The 21,595-nt window shown below is 46.5% G+C and overlaps 3 protein-coding genes across 3 annotated transcripts; 2 read left to right on the top strand and 1 right to left on the bottom strand.

The window, feature by feature from the left end:
- Window positions 1–1,095: 1,095 nt before the first annotated feature.
- ubxn4 (UBX domain protein 4) lies at window positions 1,096–11,068 on the bottom strand. Its single transcript, XM_031870036.1, has 8 exons — window positions 10,844–11,068; window positions 10,130–10,232; window positions 7,496–7,524; window positions 5,395–5,513; window positions 4,882–5,035; window positions 3,589–3,706; window positions 2,983–3,037; window positions 1,096–2,013 (listed from the first exon to the last, which is right to left on the bottom strand). The coding sequence occupies exons 1-8, from the start codon at window positions 10,923–10,925 to the stop codon at window positions 1,813–1,815; spliced, it is 861 nt and encodes a 286-aa protein (XP_031725896.1). The 5' UTR covers window positions 10,926–11,068; the 3' UTR covers window positions 1,096–1,812.
- Window positions 11,069–14,198: 3,130 nt separating this feature from the next.
- On the top strand, window positions 14,199–17,097 carry LOC116395824 (uncharacterized). The gene is made up of 6 exons (XM_031869972.1): window positions 14,199–14,731; window positions 14,816–14,991; window positions 15,140–15,192; window positions 15,297–15,742; window positions 15,850–16,174; window positions 16,300–17,097. Exons 1-6 carry the CDS (start codon window positions 14,199–14,201, stop codon window positions 17,095–17,097), a joined length of 2,331 nt encoding a protein of 776 aa, XP_031725832.1.
- An 800-nt stretch (window positions 17,098–17,897) lies between these two features.
- LOC116395800 (CASP-like protein 4A1) lies at window positions 17,898–18,963 on the top strand. Its single transcript, XM_031869925.1, has 2 exons — window positions 17,898–18,208; window positions 18,328–18,963. The coding sequence occupies exons 1-2, from the start codon at window positions 18,195–18,197 to the stop codon at window positions 18,872–18,874; spliced, it is 561 nt and encodes a 186-aa protein (XP_031725785.1). The 5' UTR covers window positions 17,898–18,194; the 3' UTR covers window positions 18,875–18,963.
- Window positions 18,964–21,595: the final 2,632 nt, after the last annotated feature.

Genomic DNA, 21,595 nt, shown 5'->3' with positions numbered 1-21,595 from the left:
CACTCAAGGTTCCTAAGAGCACAGTGGCCTCCATAATCCTTAAATGGAAGAAGTTTGGGACGACCAGAACTCTTCCTAGACCTGGCCGTCCAGCCAAACTGAGCAATCGTGGAAGAAGAGCCTTGGTGAGAGAGGTAAAGAAGAACCCAAAGATCACTGTGGCTGAGCTCCAGAGATGCAGTAGGGAGATGGGAGAAAGTTCCACAAAGTCAACTATCACTGCAGCCCTCCACCAGTCGGGGCTTTATGGCAGAGTGGCCCGACGGAAGCCTCTCCTCAGTGCAAGACATATGAAAGCCCGCATAGAGTTTGCCAAAAAACACATGAAGGACTCCCAGACTATGAGAAATAAGATTCTCTGGTCTGATGAGACCAAGATTGAACTTTTTGGCGTTAATTCTAAGCGGTATGTGTGGAGAAAACCAGGCACTGCTCATCACCTGCCCAATACAATCCCAACAGTGAAACATGGTGGTGGCAGCATCATGCTATGGGGGTGTTTTTCAGCTGCAGGGACAGGACGACTGGTTGCAATTGAAGGAAAGATGAATGTGGCCAAGTACAGAGATATCCTGGAAGAAAACCTCTTCCAGAGTGCTCTGGACCTCAGACTGGGCCGAAGGTTCACCTTCCAACAAGACAATGACCCTAAGCACACAGCTAAAATAACAAAGGAGTGGCTTCGGAACAACTCTGTGACCATTCTTGACTGGCCCAGCCAGAGCCCTGACCTAAACCCAATTGAGCATCTCTGGAGAGACCTGAAAATGGCTGTCCACCAACGTTCACCATCCAACCTGACGGAACTGGAGAGGATCTGCAAGGAAGAATGGCAGAGGATCCCCAAATCCAGGTGTGAAAAACGTGTTGCATCATTCCCAAGAAGACTCATGGCTGTACTAGCTCAAAAGGGTGCTTCTACTCAATACTGAGCAAAGGGTCTGAATACTTATGACCATGTGATATTTCAGTTTTTCTTTTTTAATAAATTTGCAAAAATTTCTACATTTCTGTTTTTTTCTGTCAAGATGGGGTGCTGAGTGTACATTAATGAGAAATAAAATGAACTTTTTTGATTTTAGCAAATGGCTGCAATGAAAGAGTGAAAAATTTAAAGGGGTCTGAATACTTTCCGTTCCCACTGTATATATTTATTTGTGTTTTTCCCCAGAAAATGTGGAATATTTCTGAACGTGTGACCGTGGCTCAGTGGAGAGCAGGCTCGTCCTTCAGCCAGAGGATTGAAGGAGCTCCTCTAGTCAATGTGTCCTTGGGCAAGACACGGAACCCCAAAAATACCCATAGCTGTGCCTGCTGTGTGTGAATGTTGTATGACTGTTAGTTAGTCCTGATGGGCAGGTGGTACCTTGCATGGTAGTCCTGTCATCAGTGTGTGAATGGGTGGATGATGACATGTCGTGTTAAAGAGCTTTGAGTGTCAGAAAGCACGATACAAGTACAGTCTGTTTACCATTTACTATTACTGATAACAGCAGTAGCCAGAAGGCCCTGAATTGAGCTGGAGACTTTTTGTATTTTTATATTTTGTGTCTTTAATAATGGCCAGTCTGTGAACATCTGAGACAAACTGCCCGCTGACTGAACTCTGTTCACTACGATTTCCCATTATGGAAATTGATCATAGTTTTTATATGGCACTAAATAGCGCAAGTTAGATATTATTGTAATGTTCTGGACCTTTGTACGAGGAGATTTTGTCAATCTGGACCTTTTGGACATTTACTTGAATACCCCTGCTGTAGCGTGACGACTGCTCTTCACTTGCACCTTTAATCCTGCGAGCTGTGCTCTTTAGGTAGGGCAGACATGAGACACAGATGAGCTTACCAAGGCAATCTGCTGTTTGACACGGTCCCTGGCAGCCTTCTCCTCAGCCTTCTCCTTGTTCCTTTCATCCAGGAGTCGCTTGGTCCTGTCCCCTTCCTGTTTCTTCTTCAGGTCCAGCACGTCCTTTCCCATCTTCCGCCGCTCTACTTCTGCTTTGATCGCCTTCTGAATCACAGGCAACACACGGGAGGGTCAGGGGCCCTGTTTGAATCCCAACGTGCACACATTGGCACAAAGCCTGTAAACTGACTATTTTGTAAAAACAATGAAACACTATTTCTTTGTATTCTCTTTGCATTAAAGTAACTTTTGTTAAGCAGTGGTGACATGTGGTTATTACAGGAAGGTAGCACTCTTACTAATATGTATGGTTTTGCCTCCTGCCGTGGTTCTGTCATATGCATTGAATATGTTGTAACTCTGTTCTGTTGTTCATTCTATACACATGACATCTATCACACTTCATCCTGATAGAGGATCCTCCTCTGTTGCTCCCTCTCAGGTCTCTCCTCTTTTCTCCCCGTTAAAGGGTTTCTGGGAGAGGTCTTCCTGTTCTGATGTGAGGGTCAAAGGTCAGAGGATGTCGTACGTGTACAGACTGTAAAACCCTCTGAGAATTTGTGATTTTGGGCTGTACTAAAATAAATTTAATTGAATTGAAAGGAGAACAGACTTTGACACAAGACTGTGACTCACAGGAGAGGAAACATCAAATGTCTTCAGGTGAGGTGACAGAAATGTGTACTATACATAGTTGATGTACTAGTACACACAGTTCTGAGACCAGTGACTGTTACACATGTTAATCAACAGGAGCAGTTAAGCTCTGCTTCATATTCACATGTGCCTCAGTGATGCTGTGATGGACACAGACTGCGTAACTGAGACCAGCGAGGGCTTAGCTGGTGTAGGTCAACACCAAAATGAAGTGTGAGGAGTTGAGGGAGCGCTACACATCCAGCTCAACACTGAAGATAGAGGGTAACAAATTAGTTTCCTTACAGCTTTGGGAGGAATGGAATCATGTGTCTGTTCAATAACAAATATCACAAATATTACTATATTTCAAATAATGGGGGGGGGGGGGGGGGGTGTAATCCATGAATAATATGAACTACTATCTTGTCTCCTTACCTCTTCTTCTCCTTTCTTCTTTTGTCCTCGCCTCTCCTCCAGTTTCTTGGTTAACCTGACAGGACAATATCATGAGAAAACATCACATCTACATCAACATGAGAAACGTAACCATGAGAAATGTAACGATGACAGGTTGTGTGAATGCTACTTCCTTCCTCACAGTGACTCATTTCTGTTTTAATTCATCACAATCTCAGCAGTTAAGCGACTCTGGACTGGACTACAGGCTGATTGGTTGGTTGAACTTCAGGTTAAATGTCATTGATTGATGTAGCTATTCATCGTTTAATTAGATTTATAGATTTACATTATATTGACAACTTTAATATGAGTGAAATAAGGTCAGTATGAAAGTTAGAGATCAGTAAGCCTTACTAGCTGTAAGGAAATTCAGTATCCTGGCAAATGAGCTGGGTTAAGCTCGAGCAGCTAATGTACGCTGAGACAGAAACGCTGGCAACCGCAAATGAGACAGCAGGCTTACCGGAGCCAGTCAGCAGACCCTTGTGTGTGTATTGGGTTGTGTGTATTCTGCCAACACATCAACACAAAGCACATTTTCTGTCTAGAATGTTGAGAGCTTGACATGCATGTGGCTCCTACCTTTCCACCGTAGCCTCCAGGTTGCCTTCACTCTCAGCAGCATGATCTGAAGATGCATTCTCTGCAGGAGTCACTGTGGCTGGAAGGCTGCTATCAGCTACTGTGTTGGAGAGGGATGCTATGTGGAGAGAATTGAGTTAACTCCCTTATTCACACCTTGTTAGCACAAAGCAATCAAAGTCTACACATCCTGCATTGATTTACACATCGAAAGCGCTTCCACAATCAGGACGTTTTTGCTGATGATTCATTGTCAACAATTAATTGCGATTAACGTTTTAATCATATTTTTCTGTTCCTATTATGCCACACATTGGTGCTGAAACCAAAACAAAGATTTTACATAGTATGCCAGACGAGCTCGTTCAGCTGACAAACACACACAGAGCTAGTGTTAGCTTCAGCTAACGTCAGCCAACGCTGCTGCTGCATTACTAAGAAAAGAATGAAAGACATTAATGCACTGCACTCAGCTGTGATATTACAAATATATCAAACTAATACAGGCTCATGTCTCCTCTCTCATGGAATCATTTAAATTCATTTGTATGTTCATATTACAACATTCACTCTTAAATCACAGGAACAGGACCTTCTGTCACTCAAACAAATCTCAAAGTAAAAGTTACTGGACAAAGAAAATGAATTGCAGTACATCTTCCATTATATAACATGTTTTACTTTCTCAGAAGTAAACAGCAGCAACATACTGTATCTATAGAACACCCCTTACGTCATTTACATAACACTGTTTTGTCAATACCCGAACCCACCCGGCCCGTTATGAGAGCCATGAACCCACACCCACCTGCCAACGTAATGCATTATGGTAGCACAAGGCGACATGATGTGTGTGTGTGTGCGTCTGTGACGTTACTGTCTGTGCCACTGTGTTCACAATGTAAAACCATCATGCAGCACCTGTGTGTAGTGTAGTATGAGATTGATCGGCAGGTCACCCGTCACGCGAGATCAGCTGACAACCAGCCGGTTTTGATCGGTGGCCAATCCATCGGAGCATCTCTAATCCATGTCTTTAAAATGTATGCTGGTATCTCCATATTGAAACGATTTCATGTCTCCCACTTCTATGACAGCTAGTTTTTCACTCTGCCTTCTACAGCGGCTGTACCTGACAATGAGGACGGCACAGCCAAAACATCTGTGCCTTTAACTCCCCCATGCTGGAAATGGAAACTGATTAAAAGCAGTCAATTATAAAAGTACCCTGATAAATGAGGTGCACAGAACTCTCCTTTTCAGACTTACTGGATATGATCCAGGCTCACTCACCTTTTGCAGTTTGTGGTACTGCTGCAGATTCTGTGTCTGACCGAACAGGCATTGCTGGAGCTGGGACTGGAGCTGTGCCATCAAGTGGGCTGGCCTCCACAGGACCGCTTGCCTCTAGTAACACTGCCCCACCTCCAATCTGCTGAGCATGCATCTGTCAGACAAGCAGGGAGAAAGATCATCACCAGAAAGACCACCACATGGATCCAGTAGATTCACTAGCAGTGGCTCAGGTGTTAGAGTCCTGGCCTCATGTTTAGGGTTTGGATAGATTTCAATGGAACGATGGCAAAGTCATTATCTGGGCACCACGAATGTCTGTAGAGAATGTCATGGCAATTCACATAACAATAAAATAAAAAATTAAATGTTGAGATAATTCTGTCAGGACCAAAGCAGTGGACTGACCAACCAACATTGCCATGAGTGTGTTTGTTGGGGTGCTGTGGATAGCTAGACACAAACATGTGAAGCTCCCTGCAAACCTCACCGTCTGACCCTCTGTGGCCGTACCTGCTTAACTCTGCTGAATCTTTTCAGCAGTTCTTCAGCAGACACACTGCCAGCGATGACTTCCAGGGGGATCCCATTCTCCCCGATGAAGAAGCTGGAGGGTACGCACACCACTGGATCTTCACACGGGTGGGGGGGGGTTAAGGAACACGCTCCCAGCAAATGACATTTTGTTGCATTTACATCATATAAAATCACTGATCACATACACCTCCGCCGCAGTCATAGAAATAACTGAGAGCTAATGAATGATGGAAATGATAATAGTCTCAGTAAGACTAGTTTATGAGATGCCCTGTCAAAAGTCTGACTCACAGTTCTAATTATGAGATAGTAAATGAATCAAACAGAGATGACCCGAGTTTGTCCATGTATACTTTAAAGAGTAACTTCATCTGTAGGTTTGAGCCTAAGTCCACCCACTGCACAACATGTAACCTGCTGAAGAGTAGGCAAGGGGCTGAGAGATGAAACCACACCCACACATGACAGTACAGTAAAGAAACACAATAGAGTACACTAAAGCTACATCCACACTAATACGTTGTTTTTGTTTAAAACAAAAACGATCTCCGTCCACACGGCGTCTCAGCATCGTTTCTAAATGATCTCCGTCCAGACTAACACGCCTGAAAACGAATATCCCGTGACTCTTCACGTACACTGGGCATGATGGGGACGGTGTAAACAGGAAGTAGATTGGTTGCTTAGTTAAAAAAATATGACAGAGTAATAAAGTACTTATGATCTTCCTCTAAAATCTTCCTCTAAACTCAAACAGACAAATTCCGTGGAACGTTTTAGAAGTTATTTTTCAGACATACAGTAGCTACAACGCTGCGTGCGCCTTGCTCTCTGTCTCTCTCTCACATAAATCAACACTGACACATAAATGTTTACTAGATTATGGTCCATAAATGTGGTCAACACACGTCTCTCACTCGTTCCCTCTGGTTTCGTTGTCTGTTCTCACTCGTAGCTCTGCTGGAGGCTGAAGTCTCTGTCCTACTGGAGAGCGTTTACTGCTTTTGTTCCTTTATAGTTTATGTGTGTGGACTTCACAATAGTTGTGCAGAACAAAATAAGCATCAATAAGAAAAGGAAAGTCCTCCGTTTTGTGTCAATCATCCTCAAAGCCGCTAACCGTGACTTCAGACGTCCGCTTCGTAGGTCTGATAACGCCGCTGGACACGCTGCTCACTAATCGCTCCACTAACAGCTGCTTCCTCCGTAATAATGCAGACTTTAACTGAACAACAGCTGCTGGTAAAGACAACAAGGTCAGCAACACCTGTAATCAGATGTCCATGTTGAATTAACCTGGTAGTCAATCGGTAATCAATGCTGTCGTTTGTGATTTTCAGGGAAAGGGTCACGTGATAGGGATGTGACCAATCAGGGAAGGACACGTCGTGACTGCTAAGAACCAACCAAGTAGATTGTTTCCAAACTTATGTGTTTACAAGCGTCTACACTACGAGGTAACCCCGGAGTTTTCAAACGTATCCGTCCGCAGGAGCGTTTTTTAAACGTATCTATTTTCGGTGTTCTAAAACTCCGGCCTAGTGTGGACGCTCAGTGTGAACGTAGCAAAAGATATGTGTTTTCAAAGGGAAATGGAGTAGTGTGGACATGGCCTCAACAAACAGTAATAAAACACAGTGATGAAACCCAATAGAGTAAAGTAAAGAAACACATTAGGGCACAGTAAAGAGTACAGTAGGGAAACAGTGCAGCACAGTAAAGTCAGTAAATGTCTAGTATCACGTTTACTCAGACGTCTATCCTCTAATGTCACGTTGTTGTTGATGGTGGAGGTATTTCATCTATTGGATGAATCTAGTCTCATGCATTCTCTTATAACTATTTCCTGTGTAATTCAGCCTGAAAGAGGTTCATGGTCTAAAACATGCAACAGCACTGCTCTGAACTCTGTAAGACGTAGTCGCTTAGGTCAAGAGTAGTTATCGGTCCAATGAATACAGCAATGTAATGGGTAATGCCACTATTAGCTTTCCTCTGAGATTAGTCAGTAAAAGTAGCTCCACACTAATTCATCTAAAGAAGAAATTGTAAACATTTCGGACGACAAAAAGGATACAGATCTGAGAGAACTGCACACACGGCTCGCTGTGGAAGAAATGTTGCAGCATCACATGTTGGATCTCAATACACATCAACACATCCTTTAATGTTAAACTATTCACTTTACACACCTGTCTAATTGATTGTGCTAAACAAGTAGCTGTTGTGATAAATCGTAAAAATGATTTTACTGGCAATGACAGAAGTCTGTTGTGAGTTCAGAATGGCAGAGATGTGAAGTGTAAAACAGAGAGGCATTCTAGGGTGCACAGACTCATTTACCTTTGAAAGAACAAATATCAGGGAACTTAAAGATCACATATTATGCTAAATGTACTTTTTCATGGTTTTTAAAAGACAAACGTGTGTCTCTGGTGTATCTACAGACACCCTCTCTCTCATTCTGTCCGGCTCCATCTATCAGAAAACCTGTGTAAACTAAGCCGCCTGGTAGAACGTCCTCCACTAGGTGAGCCTGAAGCTGTCACTGTCCGCCATTTGGATTTCTTCGCTATCTATCTGCTTCTGTTTATTTAACAGACTGTTTTCCTGTTCACATTAGCATACTGAGCTGTGTATTTATGAATCCCACTGCTATTCTTGGCAGCAGACAGCATAACAGAGAAGGCTGAGGAACTTCCTCAACCACGTTGCCTTCAGGCCTACAGTGAGAATTATGACTCAATACTTTCTATACACCATATTCACGTAATTGGAAGAAAAAAAGATTGACGAGTGACAAAGTTCTGTTTAGCAAACTGTTCTGGACCGTACTTGGCACGAATCGCAGTATAAGAACAATACACTATGCCAGATAGTGCCGTTCAACAACCGCGCTTTAATATCGTTTCGCACTCACGGGGACGGGGTGGGGGCCCCGTCGGGCCCACATGAGTCGGGTGCGGCTGCTGATGGACACCTCATCTCCGTGCTGACCATGTTACACGTGCGTAAGTCAGACGGGATGCTCTAGCGGGGTTCTGAGGGGGTTGGGTGGGTTTTTGCCGGGACCCTCCACCGCAGCGGGGTACCCGATCCTGAGAACGTGAGCCCCCCCCCCCCACTTGGGGAGCCACACACAAAAAGCCATTTGACTATGACCTCAGATTAGACAATCAGCTAAATGTAAGCATATTACTAAGCGGGATCCAGGCCCCGCGGGGTCGGGCACACCACCGGCCCGTCTCGTCTGCACCGTCGGGGTGGAGCGTGAGTGTGTGCGATAGGACCCGAAAGATGGTGAACTATGCCTGGGCAGGGCGAAGCCAGAGGAAACTCTGGTGGAGGACCGTAGCGGTCCTGACGTGCAAATCGGTCGTCCGACCTGGGTATAGGGGCGAAAGACTAATCGAACCATCTAGCAGCTGGTTCCCTCCGAAGTTTACCTCAGGATAGCTGGTGCTCAGAGTCTCGCAGGTTCTTTTTCACTGCATTCATGTGAATACGGTGTATTAAAAAACACACATACCTGTAAGTACAACGACAAAGACTGAGCCCCGCTGTTTAGCTAAGTTAATGGCATCAGGAATGGAGCCCTCAAACCAAAGCATCTTTCCGAGCTGTGCTGTCCGTCTCTCGTTTGGTGACACTGTGATCCACCTAAGAGTTCTTTCAAATGATCAAAACTATTGGCCTGGATTTGGCTCCATAGTCTTGCCAAGAAGAGCAGTAGGATTCAGAATAACACTGCTGCGCTGCTACTGTGGCTGGCTTTGATTGTAGGTCCACAGGTTGGAGTTTTTTCCATGTTGTCTGTAGTGAAACTGAGTGTGGTTATGTAGCTAAGCAGGCCATGTTTACATGCATGCTGGTCTGTTACTGCTCCATTGATGGTGTGTAGCTTTGATTAGTCAGCAGCGCTCACTAACTTCCTCAGGCCGTTAATACGGGGAAGACCTGCTCCTTTTAAAAAGATGCGAGCTAAAATAACCTAATGTATATTATGTGTTTAGACTTTGGCACCATGTTTATTGCTATGCAGCAATTCACCAAGACAAATTCCATGTAAGTGCTACTTGGCTATAAAACGATGAATGTAGCGAGTGAGTGGGCGAGCAGGGACAGAGAGAGAGCCGTGTGTGAGCTCAGAGGAGACAGCTGTTGATCAGAGGAGACATCATCAGTAAACGTCTTCTCTGTGCTTCCCAAACTCGGAGAGCAACTAGGACTGGGCAATATGGAGAAAATCAAATATCACTAAATATTTGACAAAATACCTTGATATCGACATTGCAATGATATTGTAGGGTTGACTATTGGTGTGTTCCCAAAATATTTATACCTAATGAAGTTCGTATTAACATAACATTTCATTTTTTTTAAGGGAAAATTTAATTATGTAAAATGTTACTTAAGATTTCCAATTTAAGTTCATCTAACAACTTTTGAGACTGATCATTTTTCAAATTGAATTTCAAAACAGGCCAGTTGGCCTTGGCTTACTTCAGTACACTGAAGTAAGCCAAGGCCAACTGCTAAACTACTTATTATTATTATTATTACTTGGACAAGTTTCCCCAGGAGATAGGGTTGTTCAGGTCACAGGCACTTAGAGCTGTGGGGCATCATATTTGCTTACGGGAGACTGATGGGTATATTTTGAAGACGGTAAACTAAAATGCAGTACACTGTACAATGAACAAGTCAGTACCTCTTGGCATCGACTTGGATCGCCACACAACAGTTCTCTGCTTCTTCCGACACCGTGTCATCCTCCCAGCTGGAGATCAGCTGTGCGGACTGGTCGTCTTGGTCTGAGGAGAGGGGCAGTGACAGCAGAGTGGTTCAGTTACAGCTCACTGCCAGCACATTCACCGCGGTGTTAGGAGAGGTTAGGGACACTACATTAAAGCTGCAATGGTGAAAGAGCTAACTAACTCCGTCACTGCTCACACTGGTGCCTAAGACGCAACAATGACCCAACTCATACTGGCGACGTATTAGTCGACCTGGCTAGGATACAGGTTAACGTTACCCGTCCGACTATCAATAAACAGTTTGTAAAATCACCCACTGCCCGTCCTCTAGCTAGCGTTCAGTTCATCTGGTCAGGCTGTTAGACGTTAGCATGACGTTAGCATGACGTTAGCGTCCCATAGGCCAGCAACACTACAGGCGAACATATAACGTCATCGTTAACACATCATATTTAGTACATATTTAGGTTACTGCTTCTGTCCTCGTGGGCCATCCTACTCAAACATGCATAGCGACACGTACCGTGTGTTGGGCAGCTATGCTATCTGGTCAATGGTTAGTACGACAACAACCGCGGCTAGCTGGCTAGCTGTCTGTAGCTGTTTTGTTTAATTACTCGTCACCTATGGAGGCTAGAGCTAGCTAGCTCGCTAATCGACACACATACCTGTAATGACAACGACGAAGACTGAGCCCCGCTGTTTAGCTAAGTTAATGGCATCAGGAATGGAGCCCTCAAACCAAAGCATCTTTCCGAGCTGTGCTGTCCGTCTCTCGTTTGGTGACACTGTGATCCACCTAAACTACAAAAACTCATGAAGCGAGGTCAGCCTGTCAGCTTCTACATCCGAGCCTGAGCATCGAGCAGTGCGCTGAGCAGCCGGCAGGAGTGAGCGAGTCATGTGACCGCTCCGTCATCGCTCACACTAACAATAACAGCCCTATGTTTACACACACATGTACATGATACAATGAAAGTAGACAAAGAAAGGGTCTGGATTTATTTACTCAACTGCAAATGTACATCTTCGGAAAGTAAGATTTAAGACATGACAGCATGATCAGCAATTTGCATTCGGAGAAGAACTCCTCTACCCAGCAACCCAAGAACCTCTAGGAAGCCCAGTGAGCGCCGACCGGTGTTCATCCTTGATTCCTAGTACACAATGCTATTCCATCCGGCTGTCTTGTACCTCTCTTCAACCAGCTACAATGGTTACCTCATCTATCAATTTGTCTGAAAATCTAGATGCGTTCGTATGACTATATGTTTGCTGCATATTTAGTGAGAGCATTTTAGGTTTAAACGGCGTTTCAAATACAGTGATGTTAAAAGTGGCTCAAAACAAGTGAAAGTTCTTTCACCGACTATTTGAAGACGTTCAGATTTAGAGCATGGCTTTGCATTATTGCATTTTGCAGTTTTTAAAGTATTTTTACGTGACAGAATTGAGATTTTAGTTTGACACATAGTCTATTGAAGTTAATCGGGTGGGCATTTACAGTCAAGGTTACAAGTTTAATTTACTGCCATTGCACTACAGGGGAGCGCACGACGAGTTTTTCCATTTTGCTACATAAGAAAACTGGCACACAGAAAAGCTGCCTCTATCACATGTGCATGAGTTCAGGAGTCAGCCAGAGGAAAGAAGCTGCTCTGAAGTATCTCTTCTCAGACGGGTGGGTTCTGTCTTTTGCAGGCACACTGCCTTAGCTGGTCATTGATACAGTTTTTATTACACATTGTCCATATGCTTTCTCTCATAAGGAAGACCTAAAACATCTAAATGACGGGACAGTAACATCTGTAAAATAAATAAATAAAGATAATAAATACATCTTTGAAAAGAAGGCTGGGATTTCAGAAAACCACTCCAACAAATAGCAGTTACTGACTACTGGTAATCCTAATGATCATTACTGGTCTTCAGGTCTCACTGGTCTCACTTACTCCCAGAGAGAAAGTCCCGCCTTCCCGTTGTTTCCTATTCAGCCCCGGGTGTCTCTGCAGCTCCAATTGGACGTCCCACTTCACCGTTCTACTTGCTGATTGGTTTGATACAGGGGGAGGATCTACGTAGCTAAACCCGCCCTCAGCCGGTTCTCCGTTACATTACCTTCCAGTACTTCTGTGATTGGCTGCTTCGAGGCGATTTAGCAGACCGTGGAAGTCCTCTTCAAGTACTTCCTGATGAAGACTGAGAGACACAAACACATCCAGCGGTGAGCAGAAACACTTTAACTGTTTGAATGAGTTACACAGTGATGCCAGCGACCATCTTATACCATAATACATTCATTTAGATGTATGCTGTGTCTCACAACACGATGTATAATCCACTCATAGTAGATCTACAGCACCCAGTGAGCGCCAACCGGGATTCACGCTTGATTTCTGGTTGAAAACCACTTCATATTCGGTCTGAACGTCTTTTAAACCGGATAAAATGCGGTTACAACAGCAATGTGTCACTAAACACCACTTAGTTTATAAATGTAGATGGTGTTGGTCACTGTGGATGTATATTACAAAGTCATATTACACTGGTGAAAGAAATGTGGTCTACATGAAGACGTGATTTAAACGCAGTTAATGTTTCATATACAACGTGATACATGTGGATTTATAGACTGTGTGCTGCCAACAAGAAGCTCCAGAACATCGTACTGAGAACATTCTGTCTGTAGTTCATGTAACACACCTGTGTTTACTGCTGGAACACGCATGAGCAGGAACTCGGACTGCTTCGCGTGCTTTGAGGGCAGCACCGGCCAGAGACTCTGGACGTTAGCTTGTAGCGTTAGCATGTTAGTTTGTAGCAGGGGCGTTTCTAGGATTCAAAGAAAGGGGGGGCTTAGCCCCCAGGTGAGTGGCATGTTTGCTCAATTTTTTTTGGGGCCCATTTGGGGTCGTGGATATCCATTGTTTCAGACAGTTCATAGATTGGTTCAATCAGAAAGAGTGTGATTTTGCTCTGTAGTTTTGCTTGCATTCAGTATATGATAACACAAGAGACAGAATTTCAGGGTCATAGTGAAATTTGACAACACAAATATGAACTTTTCTCAAATAAAGAGAGAAATTATTTTCCTGCTTGTAAAGGAAAGACGGATAAACTAGCTTTCATATCCGCGCCACTCCCAAATCCTAATTCTTAAAGGGACCGCACACAATGGATGGAGAATGGACCTGACAGTGTCAACTTTATATCGTTCAGTATGATGATAGGCTGTTGGATTGTAATTTGAAGGGGGAGAAAACATACAAACCAGAACGCACACACATATGTAGCATGTTAGAGTTATAAATAACTTGTCCATGTGAGAAACACTAGTTTAATTTAATGACATCACCAAAATATATAATATATATATATATATATATATTTATTTTTTTAATTTTTATTTGGGGGGGCTGAAGAACCTTTTTAGGGGGGCTTCAGCCCAACGACGCCCCTGGTTTGTAGTGTTAGCATGTTAGCTTGTAGCGTACTGCATCATGGACCCACAGTAAACGTAAACATGTCTTTATGTTCTGTTAACATAACGTTATAAAATGAGTTTTCAGGACTTTTCACATTTAAAGACACGGCAGAAAGTGAGTTAAAATGAGGAGGAAGTAAGTAAAACAAAGTGATGTACAAACAAAACGTTGTTTGGCATACAGCAACATACAAACGATATACAGTATCATACGGTGTGATATCCCAGTAAGCATCCTTCTGGTGAAAAGATGTTTAAAAGTGAGTTCAATCAACGTCTTCAAATAGCCTGTGAAAAAAGTATTTTCACCTGAAACATGCTCGCTGGGAAACAGAAGATCAGTTATTCTGTGCAGCAGTAATGACTGTGTTATTATGCATTCTGACTCTCATTTCCAACTGTGTGGTTGTGATTGTTATTATTATGTTATGATCTCCTAATGCCATCAGAATACTAGATTATAAATTGGTACTACATATCTAGTACTGTGATATCACTGGGCTCATCGGGTCTTCCTACTGTCTCTCTTTCATGAATAGATGGACTACGTACCAAGTCTGAGGGTTAGCTCCATGCCAAATGATCTGATCCTGAAAGCTTCTCCCGAGGCAGATGCCTTTCGCCGTCAGCAGGAGGGAGTCCGATCCCACCGGCCGAAGAACCCTGCATCCACAATGCAGGATGCCAGGGACCGGGTCGTTGCTGGTGGGGGGGACTGCGGTGACACCAAACTGGTTCTCAGCCGCCATGAGATTCAGTTTGGAAAGTACAGAGGGCAGACCTTCCACTGGCTTCTTAGCAACGATGTGGGATACCTCATCGTGGTCCTGGCGTCTCATCATCAGGAGCGTGAGTCAGGAGACCTCGACACCGGCCCCATCAAGCAGAACAAGGACGCTCTGTCCCGGTACGCCAGGCTGTTTCCCTGCATGACGTCTGCTGTCCAGCAGAGGAGGGTGTCTGACAGCCCCTCCTCTGAGGGAGCGCTGGACAGCAGCCGGGTGGGATTTGGGGAGCATGCTGGACTCTCATACCGGGAGTTCTACGAGTCTGCAAATCCTGTAGTGCAGAGGTAAGTCACAGAGCGAGTCTTAATCAAAACGTCACTGTAAGGCGTTTTCCTGTTTTCATCTAATGTGGCTTCATCCCTCCACAGCTACAGGATGTGGCTCAAGAGAGCCCGCTTGCAGTCCACAGGTTCACGCATGGACCACCTGAAGAGGTACGTGATGGGGAGGGACCAGAAGGAGAAAGCAGCCTCCTCACCGTCTGCTCCACCAACCTCCTCCTCCCCCAGGGCATGCTCTTCCTCGGGGCCGTCCATTTCTTCAGGTGATGACAGCAGAATCACATTTCATGTAATAAATGTCATACAATGTGACCGGGTTTTTTTATTTCCTGTTAACTTGTCTTAACAGGATCCAGTAAGAAAAGCATGGGAGTAAATTAGTTGTTTTTCCTTTTACCATCATGTCTGTAGCTCCTGGTGAACCACTGGTCCCTGCTCCAGCATCTGGCCCTCTCCCAGCTGATGTCAGTACTCTGATTCAAATCTAAACACACATATTGCAGATGTGATATTGCAAGTTGTAATCTTTTTGCCGACGGTTGTTTCTATAATTGTCTGTGTGTTCCAGGTTCCTCTCCCAGAGAGCTGGAGGAGCACGCTGCCCAGGGTGCAGCATGGGTGGGTGAGCCGGGCTCTGTTCACCAGGGACCAGAGTGGGAAGCCCACCCTAAACACAGAACTGCAGTCCTGGAACTATCCTCCTGGACCCGACCGACTGTACTACCAGCCACCGGCCTCCTTCGATGCCTTCTTCCAGCGGCCGTTCTTCCTCTGGGTGCCCCAAAGGATGTGGCACTGCACCATCAGCTGCCCTGTCTGTGCCCATAGAATGACTGGATGTGGCCTGTACAAGACCGTTCGCAAGGTCTTGTACAGCGACGGATGGTATTTTATGGGCACGGAGTACCTCGAGTGTCGCCACTGTGGGAAGAAGTTGGCATCGTGGTCGAGGAGCATTCTGTCCCAGCTGGATGAGGAGTACAGGAGGATGTTCCCAGCAGTGCTCACCTACAGGTACATCAAAGACTAACTTTGAAGGAGAACTCTGGGGTGAGGAGGGAGGAGCCTGAGAGTTTAACTGACCAGTTCTTTGTCATTATCTTTCTGTATCTGCTCTGCAGGCTGTCGTGTGATAAGAGGGTCCTGGTGCAGATGAGGGGACGGTCGCTCGGCAGCAATGCCGACCGTCTGCGCTCCTGCCTGGTGGAGCAGCACACGGCGGCCTGGATGAACAGTTGCATCCGCTTCATGTCAACTTACAAGAAGTCCATGATGCCGGGTGTGACTCTTCCTCCTCCTCCAGACCTGCCAGAGATGGACCTGGTCCCCACCAGGCAGTGGATCCTCTCCGCCTTCGCCACCGACAGCTTCACCCGTCTGGAGGAGATGAGAGCCAACGTGACCTCTGTCTTTGGCTCCGTCCTAAAAATGGACTCCACCAAGAAGGTAGGATGTTTAGAAATTTTTACATTGTATTTAGCTTTCACGTGGTCTTATATGTTTCTATTTTAGAATAGATTCCCGGTTTCCCCACAGGGATCAATACAGTAATTGTGATTCTGATTGTGTAGATCACCAGGAAGCTGTCCGGTCACGCTGCGGGGACGATCCAGTGGGTGACCAACGTGGGGAACGAGCACGGACAGGTGCTCATGTCGGTCCTCACTGCAGCCGAGGGCTACGGCCTGCAGCAGATGACCTCCGGGCTGGTCAGACGGTACCAGCAGGCTAAGGAGGAGCCACCTCTGGTCCTCTACGTGGACAGGGACTGCTGCTCAATCACTGGGGGTTCAGCAGCTACCGCTCTGTTCCCAGAGTGGACCCAGCTAGTGGTCAGGCTGGACATAGGGCATTTTATGAGGAGATTGGCAGCGATGGTCACCACCGAAAGCCACCCCCTCTATGCCCACTTTATGCAACGCCTCTCCGACTCCATCTTCACCTGGGACCAGGAGGACATCGCCCTGCTGAAGAGAGCCAAGGAGGCAGAGGGGCCCGGGGCTTGGAGCAGGGTCTCCCCCGAGGAGATGGCTCGGCACTGTCGCCGCCACACGCGTGGGGCACAGGAGACCGGGCGTCTCATTGAGGAGACCCTGGACCACTTCCAGTCGGCCAGAGACAGCATGGCTATCCTGCTGCAGGACCAGGAGAGGGTGGAGGGCATCTGGAGCACCCAGCGCCGCCACCTCCAGTGCATCCAGGATCCACCGGGGCTGCAGCTGTACACCAGGACGGGCCAGCTGACCAGGGGAGGGGTCACCCTGCCGGTGTACCGTTGTTCCCATGGCTCCACCTCCTTGGAGTCATTCCATCTCCACCTTAACAGGTTCATCCCTGGTAAGTGTCTGAAGCCTGAACACACAAGTTAATCTTCACTGCGAGTCCGTTGCTTCTTGCCTCACTCCTCTCTGTGTAATGTTCCAGGCACCAGTGCCAGTGCCATGAACATCCAGCTCTACCTGCTGGAGGGCCTGACGAGGTGGAACGAGGACCACAGGCGTGCCTCGGTGGAGAGGGGGGACAGCCAGGACCTGGACACTATCAACCAGCTGGCCCAAAGCCTGTACGGGAGGAGGCTGGTTGACAGTTGCACCCGGGTACGGGAGTACACAGGTAACTGCTGAGGGAGGGAGAGAAATCCAGAAAGGTGCCCGTATGTTTGACTGTGTTCATAATTTGGTTTTATGTTCTGTGCTGCCACAGGGGAGTTGATAGGGGTCAACTACCTATTCTCCCAGACCGGCCGGGTGCTGCAGGAGCTGCCAGACGACCCCGACGACCCCGACGACCCCGACGTCCCGGAGGAGGAGGAGGAGGAGGACTTCGTGGAGCAGGAGGAAGGGGTTGATGAGGGCTTTCAGGAATTGCTGTTTGATACAGAGTTCCTGTCAGACACCTCAAGGCCCCGACAGCCTGCGAAGTCCGAGCCAGCCAACCTCCAGGACGCCGCCCAGCAGGTAAGTGATCATTTCACCTTTCTACATCAGCTCCGTCTCCTCCGTCCTCAAAGCCACATGACGAATGAAGGACTGTTTTCATCTCCCCTCTGTAGGAGTGCGTGGACCCTGATGGCTCCCCGGGGTACCAGCATGTCCTGAACCTGGCCGAGTGTCTGGTGGAGCTGCGGGTGGCGGGCCGAGTCACAGTGGTGCGTGAGGCACAGATCTTGGCCTTGTGGGAGAAACTCCCCAAGGGAGACAAGGGCCCTGTTAACTATCCCCCACATTACAGGGACCAGCTCACCCAGGGGAGGTTCAGTGTCCCCTCCACGAGGCCTGACGCCAGCAGGCTGGTGGAGGCTATCTGCATCCTGCTGTGTAGGATCCATCATCAGAGCCGCTCTCTGGCAGGAGCTCGGATCAGCCGCTGGTCTCTGATCCTCAGGAGCTACTGGACCATCAGAGACGGCGTGCTGGGAAATCCAACCCTCCGAGCCAAGCTGCTTCTCTTTGATATAAACCAGAGGATGCTCATACAGTGGTGAGCATCAAAACTAAATTAAGAAGTCCTTTACAGCGCTGGTACAAAGTACTGAAAGTGTAACAGTTATGTCTTCAAGATGCTTGGATTTTAATCTTAAAAACCTGTATGAACTCCAGGTTCAACTGGAGGAAGGCGACCCAGGAGGGTTACGTCCTCCAGGCCCATGTGCCACCAGACCCCGTGCCGCCCACCAGAGAGAGGCCTCCCCTGGACCAGCCGGGCCCCTCCCAGGCCCCAGACCTACCAGTTGCTGTTGGTCCCACCACTGAGGCTGAACCTGCAAATGCTGCTCCTCAACCACCTCTCCCCACAGTGGAGGCCAGCAGGCCCACTCCACCTCCTCAGATACCAAAGACGATGCTGTGGAAGCGGAGACAGCTGGACAAGAAGAGGCAGGAGGCAGAGAGACGGGGTCAGGACTTCAAAATAAAGGCGCCCTTCACCTGCGTCTGCAGCCTCTGTAGTCAGCCGAAGACCAAACACTTTGGTCACAGCCGCTTCTTCAACAAGAAGTCCAGAACCATGTTCCACTTCTGTCAAAGCTCCTCAGGGGGCAGGAGTGTGGAGGACTGGCTGGAGGAGAGGAGGAGGGAGGAGGAGGATGGAGGAGGAAATTCATACAAAATTCAAAATGGCCAACTTCAGGTTGGGTTTCGAGCATAGCCTCAGGAGACTATTTTTTAAGTCTACATGTGATACACATGGTTACCAACATTTATACATCTAGACCAGGGTTATTCTATTAATGTTCAACGAGGTGCATTTAGAGAGATTTTCAAAGTAGCCAACCGTTGTATTAACGTCTGTATGTAGTCACCAACTGACTGTCATTCCAAATATATAATGTGGGTAAATCTCACCGGAGTCTGTACGTTTTTCAGAATACACATATTTGATTGGCTGAGCAGCATCACGTGATGTCATTAACAACGTATGTAATCGGTCGGTGTGTTTCCTGGACCCCTGAACGAGTACCGTAAAGGCTGGAAAAGCTAAAATAGAAGCTCTCCATCAAAAATTTAATAATTTTCAATTATCTATCGGTTTTAGGTCCGGATGCAACAGTGTCTGGGTCTGGACTGCGGTCCCATCATGTTTCATATAGAAACCAAACTTCATACAGCGAGCTGAAATGCAGCTTTGGGGACATCCAGTCATGAACGTCCAGTTCTGCGGTTGTTTAACACTAGTTGACGTTTCTATCTTTCAGATGATGATGATGATGATGATGATGTCATTAGACGAGTGTCTGTAGTTCAATGTCTCCTCTGAGCTGAAGAAATATGAAGTGAAGTTTGAGTTGGTTCATATCTTAACAATGGAGACGTGTTTATAGTTATCTTCACTAGTATAAATAAAGCTGCTGGTTTAGAGAATATAGAAGTTTAAAGTAACGTGCCTCGGTGGAGAGGGGGGACAGCCAGGACCTGGACGCTATCAACCAGCTGGCCCAAAGGCTGTACGGGAGGAGGCTGGTTGACAGTTGCACCCGGGTACGGGAGTACACAGGTAACTGCTGAGGGAGGGAGAGAAATCCAGAAAGGTGCCCGTATGTTTGACTGTGTTCATAATTTGGTTTTATGTTCTGTGCTGCCACAGGGGAGTTGATAGGGGTCAACTACTGTTCTCCCAGACCGGCCGGGTGCTGCAGGAGCTGCCAGACGACCCCGACGTCTGAGCCCATCTTTTCTAACTTTTTTGGTTGATGCGAGCTGATGCAGCCCTCATCTTTTAAATGTAAACAATGGACAGTGGCTCAAAAGGTTTAAAACACTGCACTAGAGGACCATGTACTCACTGCTGCTAGTTCACACCTGCCAACTCGCGTAAACACACGCTGGCTGCAGGACCGACCTCTGCTGCCCAGAAATGCATCCCCCAAACACACACAACCATTGTTACTCGGTACCAAATGACACCCTCAAGCAAATCCAATTTGGATGGAGGAGCCCCTGCTTGTCACAAACGGGGCCACAAGGCCATGATGACAAGAGTGAGATGCACACAACCAAGCAAATTAGAGAGGAGCGTAAACTAGCAGTGGCATACGGAGTCAGTAGGTCAGAAAGGGTCGTCACAGGTGTCCCGTGCGCTTCTGACTTAGGCGGCCCCTGGTCGGACCAGACTTTAAAATTATGTCTCATACGATTACACTGTTTATTGTTCTGCACCTACAGTCAAATTCCTTGTAATGTATAACGTACTTGGTATTAAACAGTTCTGATTCTGAGAGGACCAGTCCTCTGGGTCAGGATGGCTTGACTCGTACATGGCCAGAGGGTCTTCTTTATGCCTTTCCACCACTTCCTCTGATCTTACCAATGCTTCTGAGACTGCTTCAACAGGGCCACAGACTTCTGCTGGTGGCCCCCTTATGGTCAGCCAGGACTTGATTCTCCCCGTTGCACAGACTGCTGCAGGACGCCCTGCAATTTTTTTATATATATACTTTTAAATGATAATAAAACGGATGATTTATTTTCATTATTTTAGCCGATTGTTGTAAATGACTGTAAAAGTAATAATTTGGAAAGAGTGTATTATGTTCCCTTTTGTTGCAAAACCAGCAAAATCATATTTAAATAAAATGAATGAGAAACAAAAAAGTACAACATAATTACTCTAAGGATGCATACAGAGAACGGGTGGCTCCGGTGACTCAACTAAAATCATAAAACTGATTTACGGAAGCTGACCTGTTGTAACAACAATGTGTGTTCTCAGGAAATGTCTCAGGAAATGTGGCTCCGCCCCCTCAGCTCCGCAGCTTCTTGACGGGTGCCGAACTAGTACTGCTCGCCTGCCACAGCTGACGCTTGCCGCTGAAGTGCCGCGGAGTGCCACAGAGAGTGCCGCTGAGTGCCGCTGAAGTGCCACAGAGAGTGCCGCTGAGTGCCACAGACTGCCGCTGAGTGCCGCAGAGTGCCACAGACTGCCGCTGAAGTGCCACAGAGAGTGCGGCGGAGTGCCACAGACTGCCGCTGAGTGCCGCGGAGTGCCACAGAGAGTGCCGCTGAGTGCCACAGAGTGCCACAGAGGTGCCAGTGCCACAAGAAGGATCTCGCTGTCTCTCCTGAGGTTTAACACAAAATATGAGGCCTTTGCTTCATTCCAGGGTTCAGGTCAGAAACGTCCCAGTTTATCTAGATTCACATGGACAACGAACCCACTCCGATCAACAAAACAGAACAACTTATATAACTTATAGCATGTGAATGAACGTCCCGTCCATCTTCTATTCATTTAGTTAAAACATGTAATACACACATCCAATTTGAATTTACAATGTATTATATTCTTATTATCTTTTCTTTTACATCTGCTGCATCAAGCTGGATTCACCCTGAGTTAAGATAAGAACAACTTTGGTTGAATCAACAAAGG

Source organism: Anarrhichthys ocellatus, unplaced genomic scaffold (assembly GCF_004355925.1).
Source record: "Anarrhichthys ocellatus isolate YVR2014 unplaced genomic scaffold, GSC_Weel_1.0 scaffold50, whole genome shotgun sequence".
NCBI classification, from domain to species: domain Eukaryota; kingdom Metazoa; phylum Chordata; class Actinopteri; order Perciformes; family Anarhichadidae; genus Anarrhichthys; species Anarrhichthys ocellatus.
This window is presented reverse-complemented; position numbering and strand designations above follow the sequence as displayed.

Excerpts from the sequence above, each read along its gene's own strand:
- ubxn4 (XM_031870036.1), bottom strand. The coding sequence starts at position 10,925 with ATGCTTTGGTTTGAGGGCTCCATTCCTGATGCCATTAACTTAGCTAAA. Across the intron at positions 5,036-5,394 it reads GATTCAGCAGAGTTAAGCAG|ATGCATGCTCAGCAGATTGG; the intron begins GTACGGCCACAG and ends CTTGTCTGACAG. Across the intron at positions 2,014-2,982 it reads AGAAGAAAGGAGAAGAAGAG|AAGGCGATCAAAGCAGAAGT; the intron begins GTAAGGAGACAA and ends CCTGTGATTCAG.
- LOC116395824 (XM_031869972.1), top strand. The coding sequence starts at position 14,199 with ATGGACTACGTACCAAGTCTGAGGGTTAGCTCCATGCCAAATGATCTG. Across the intron at positions 14,732-14,815 it reads GCAAATCCTGTAGTGCAGAG|CTACAGGATGTGGCTCAAGA; the intron begins GTAAGTCACAGA and ends ATCCCTCCACAG. Across the intron at positions 14,992-15,139 it reads GGGGCCGTCCATTTCTTCAG|CTCCTGGTGAACCACTGGTC; the intron begins GTGATGACAGCA and ends TCATGTCTGTAG.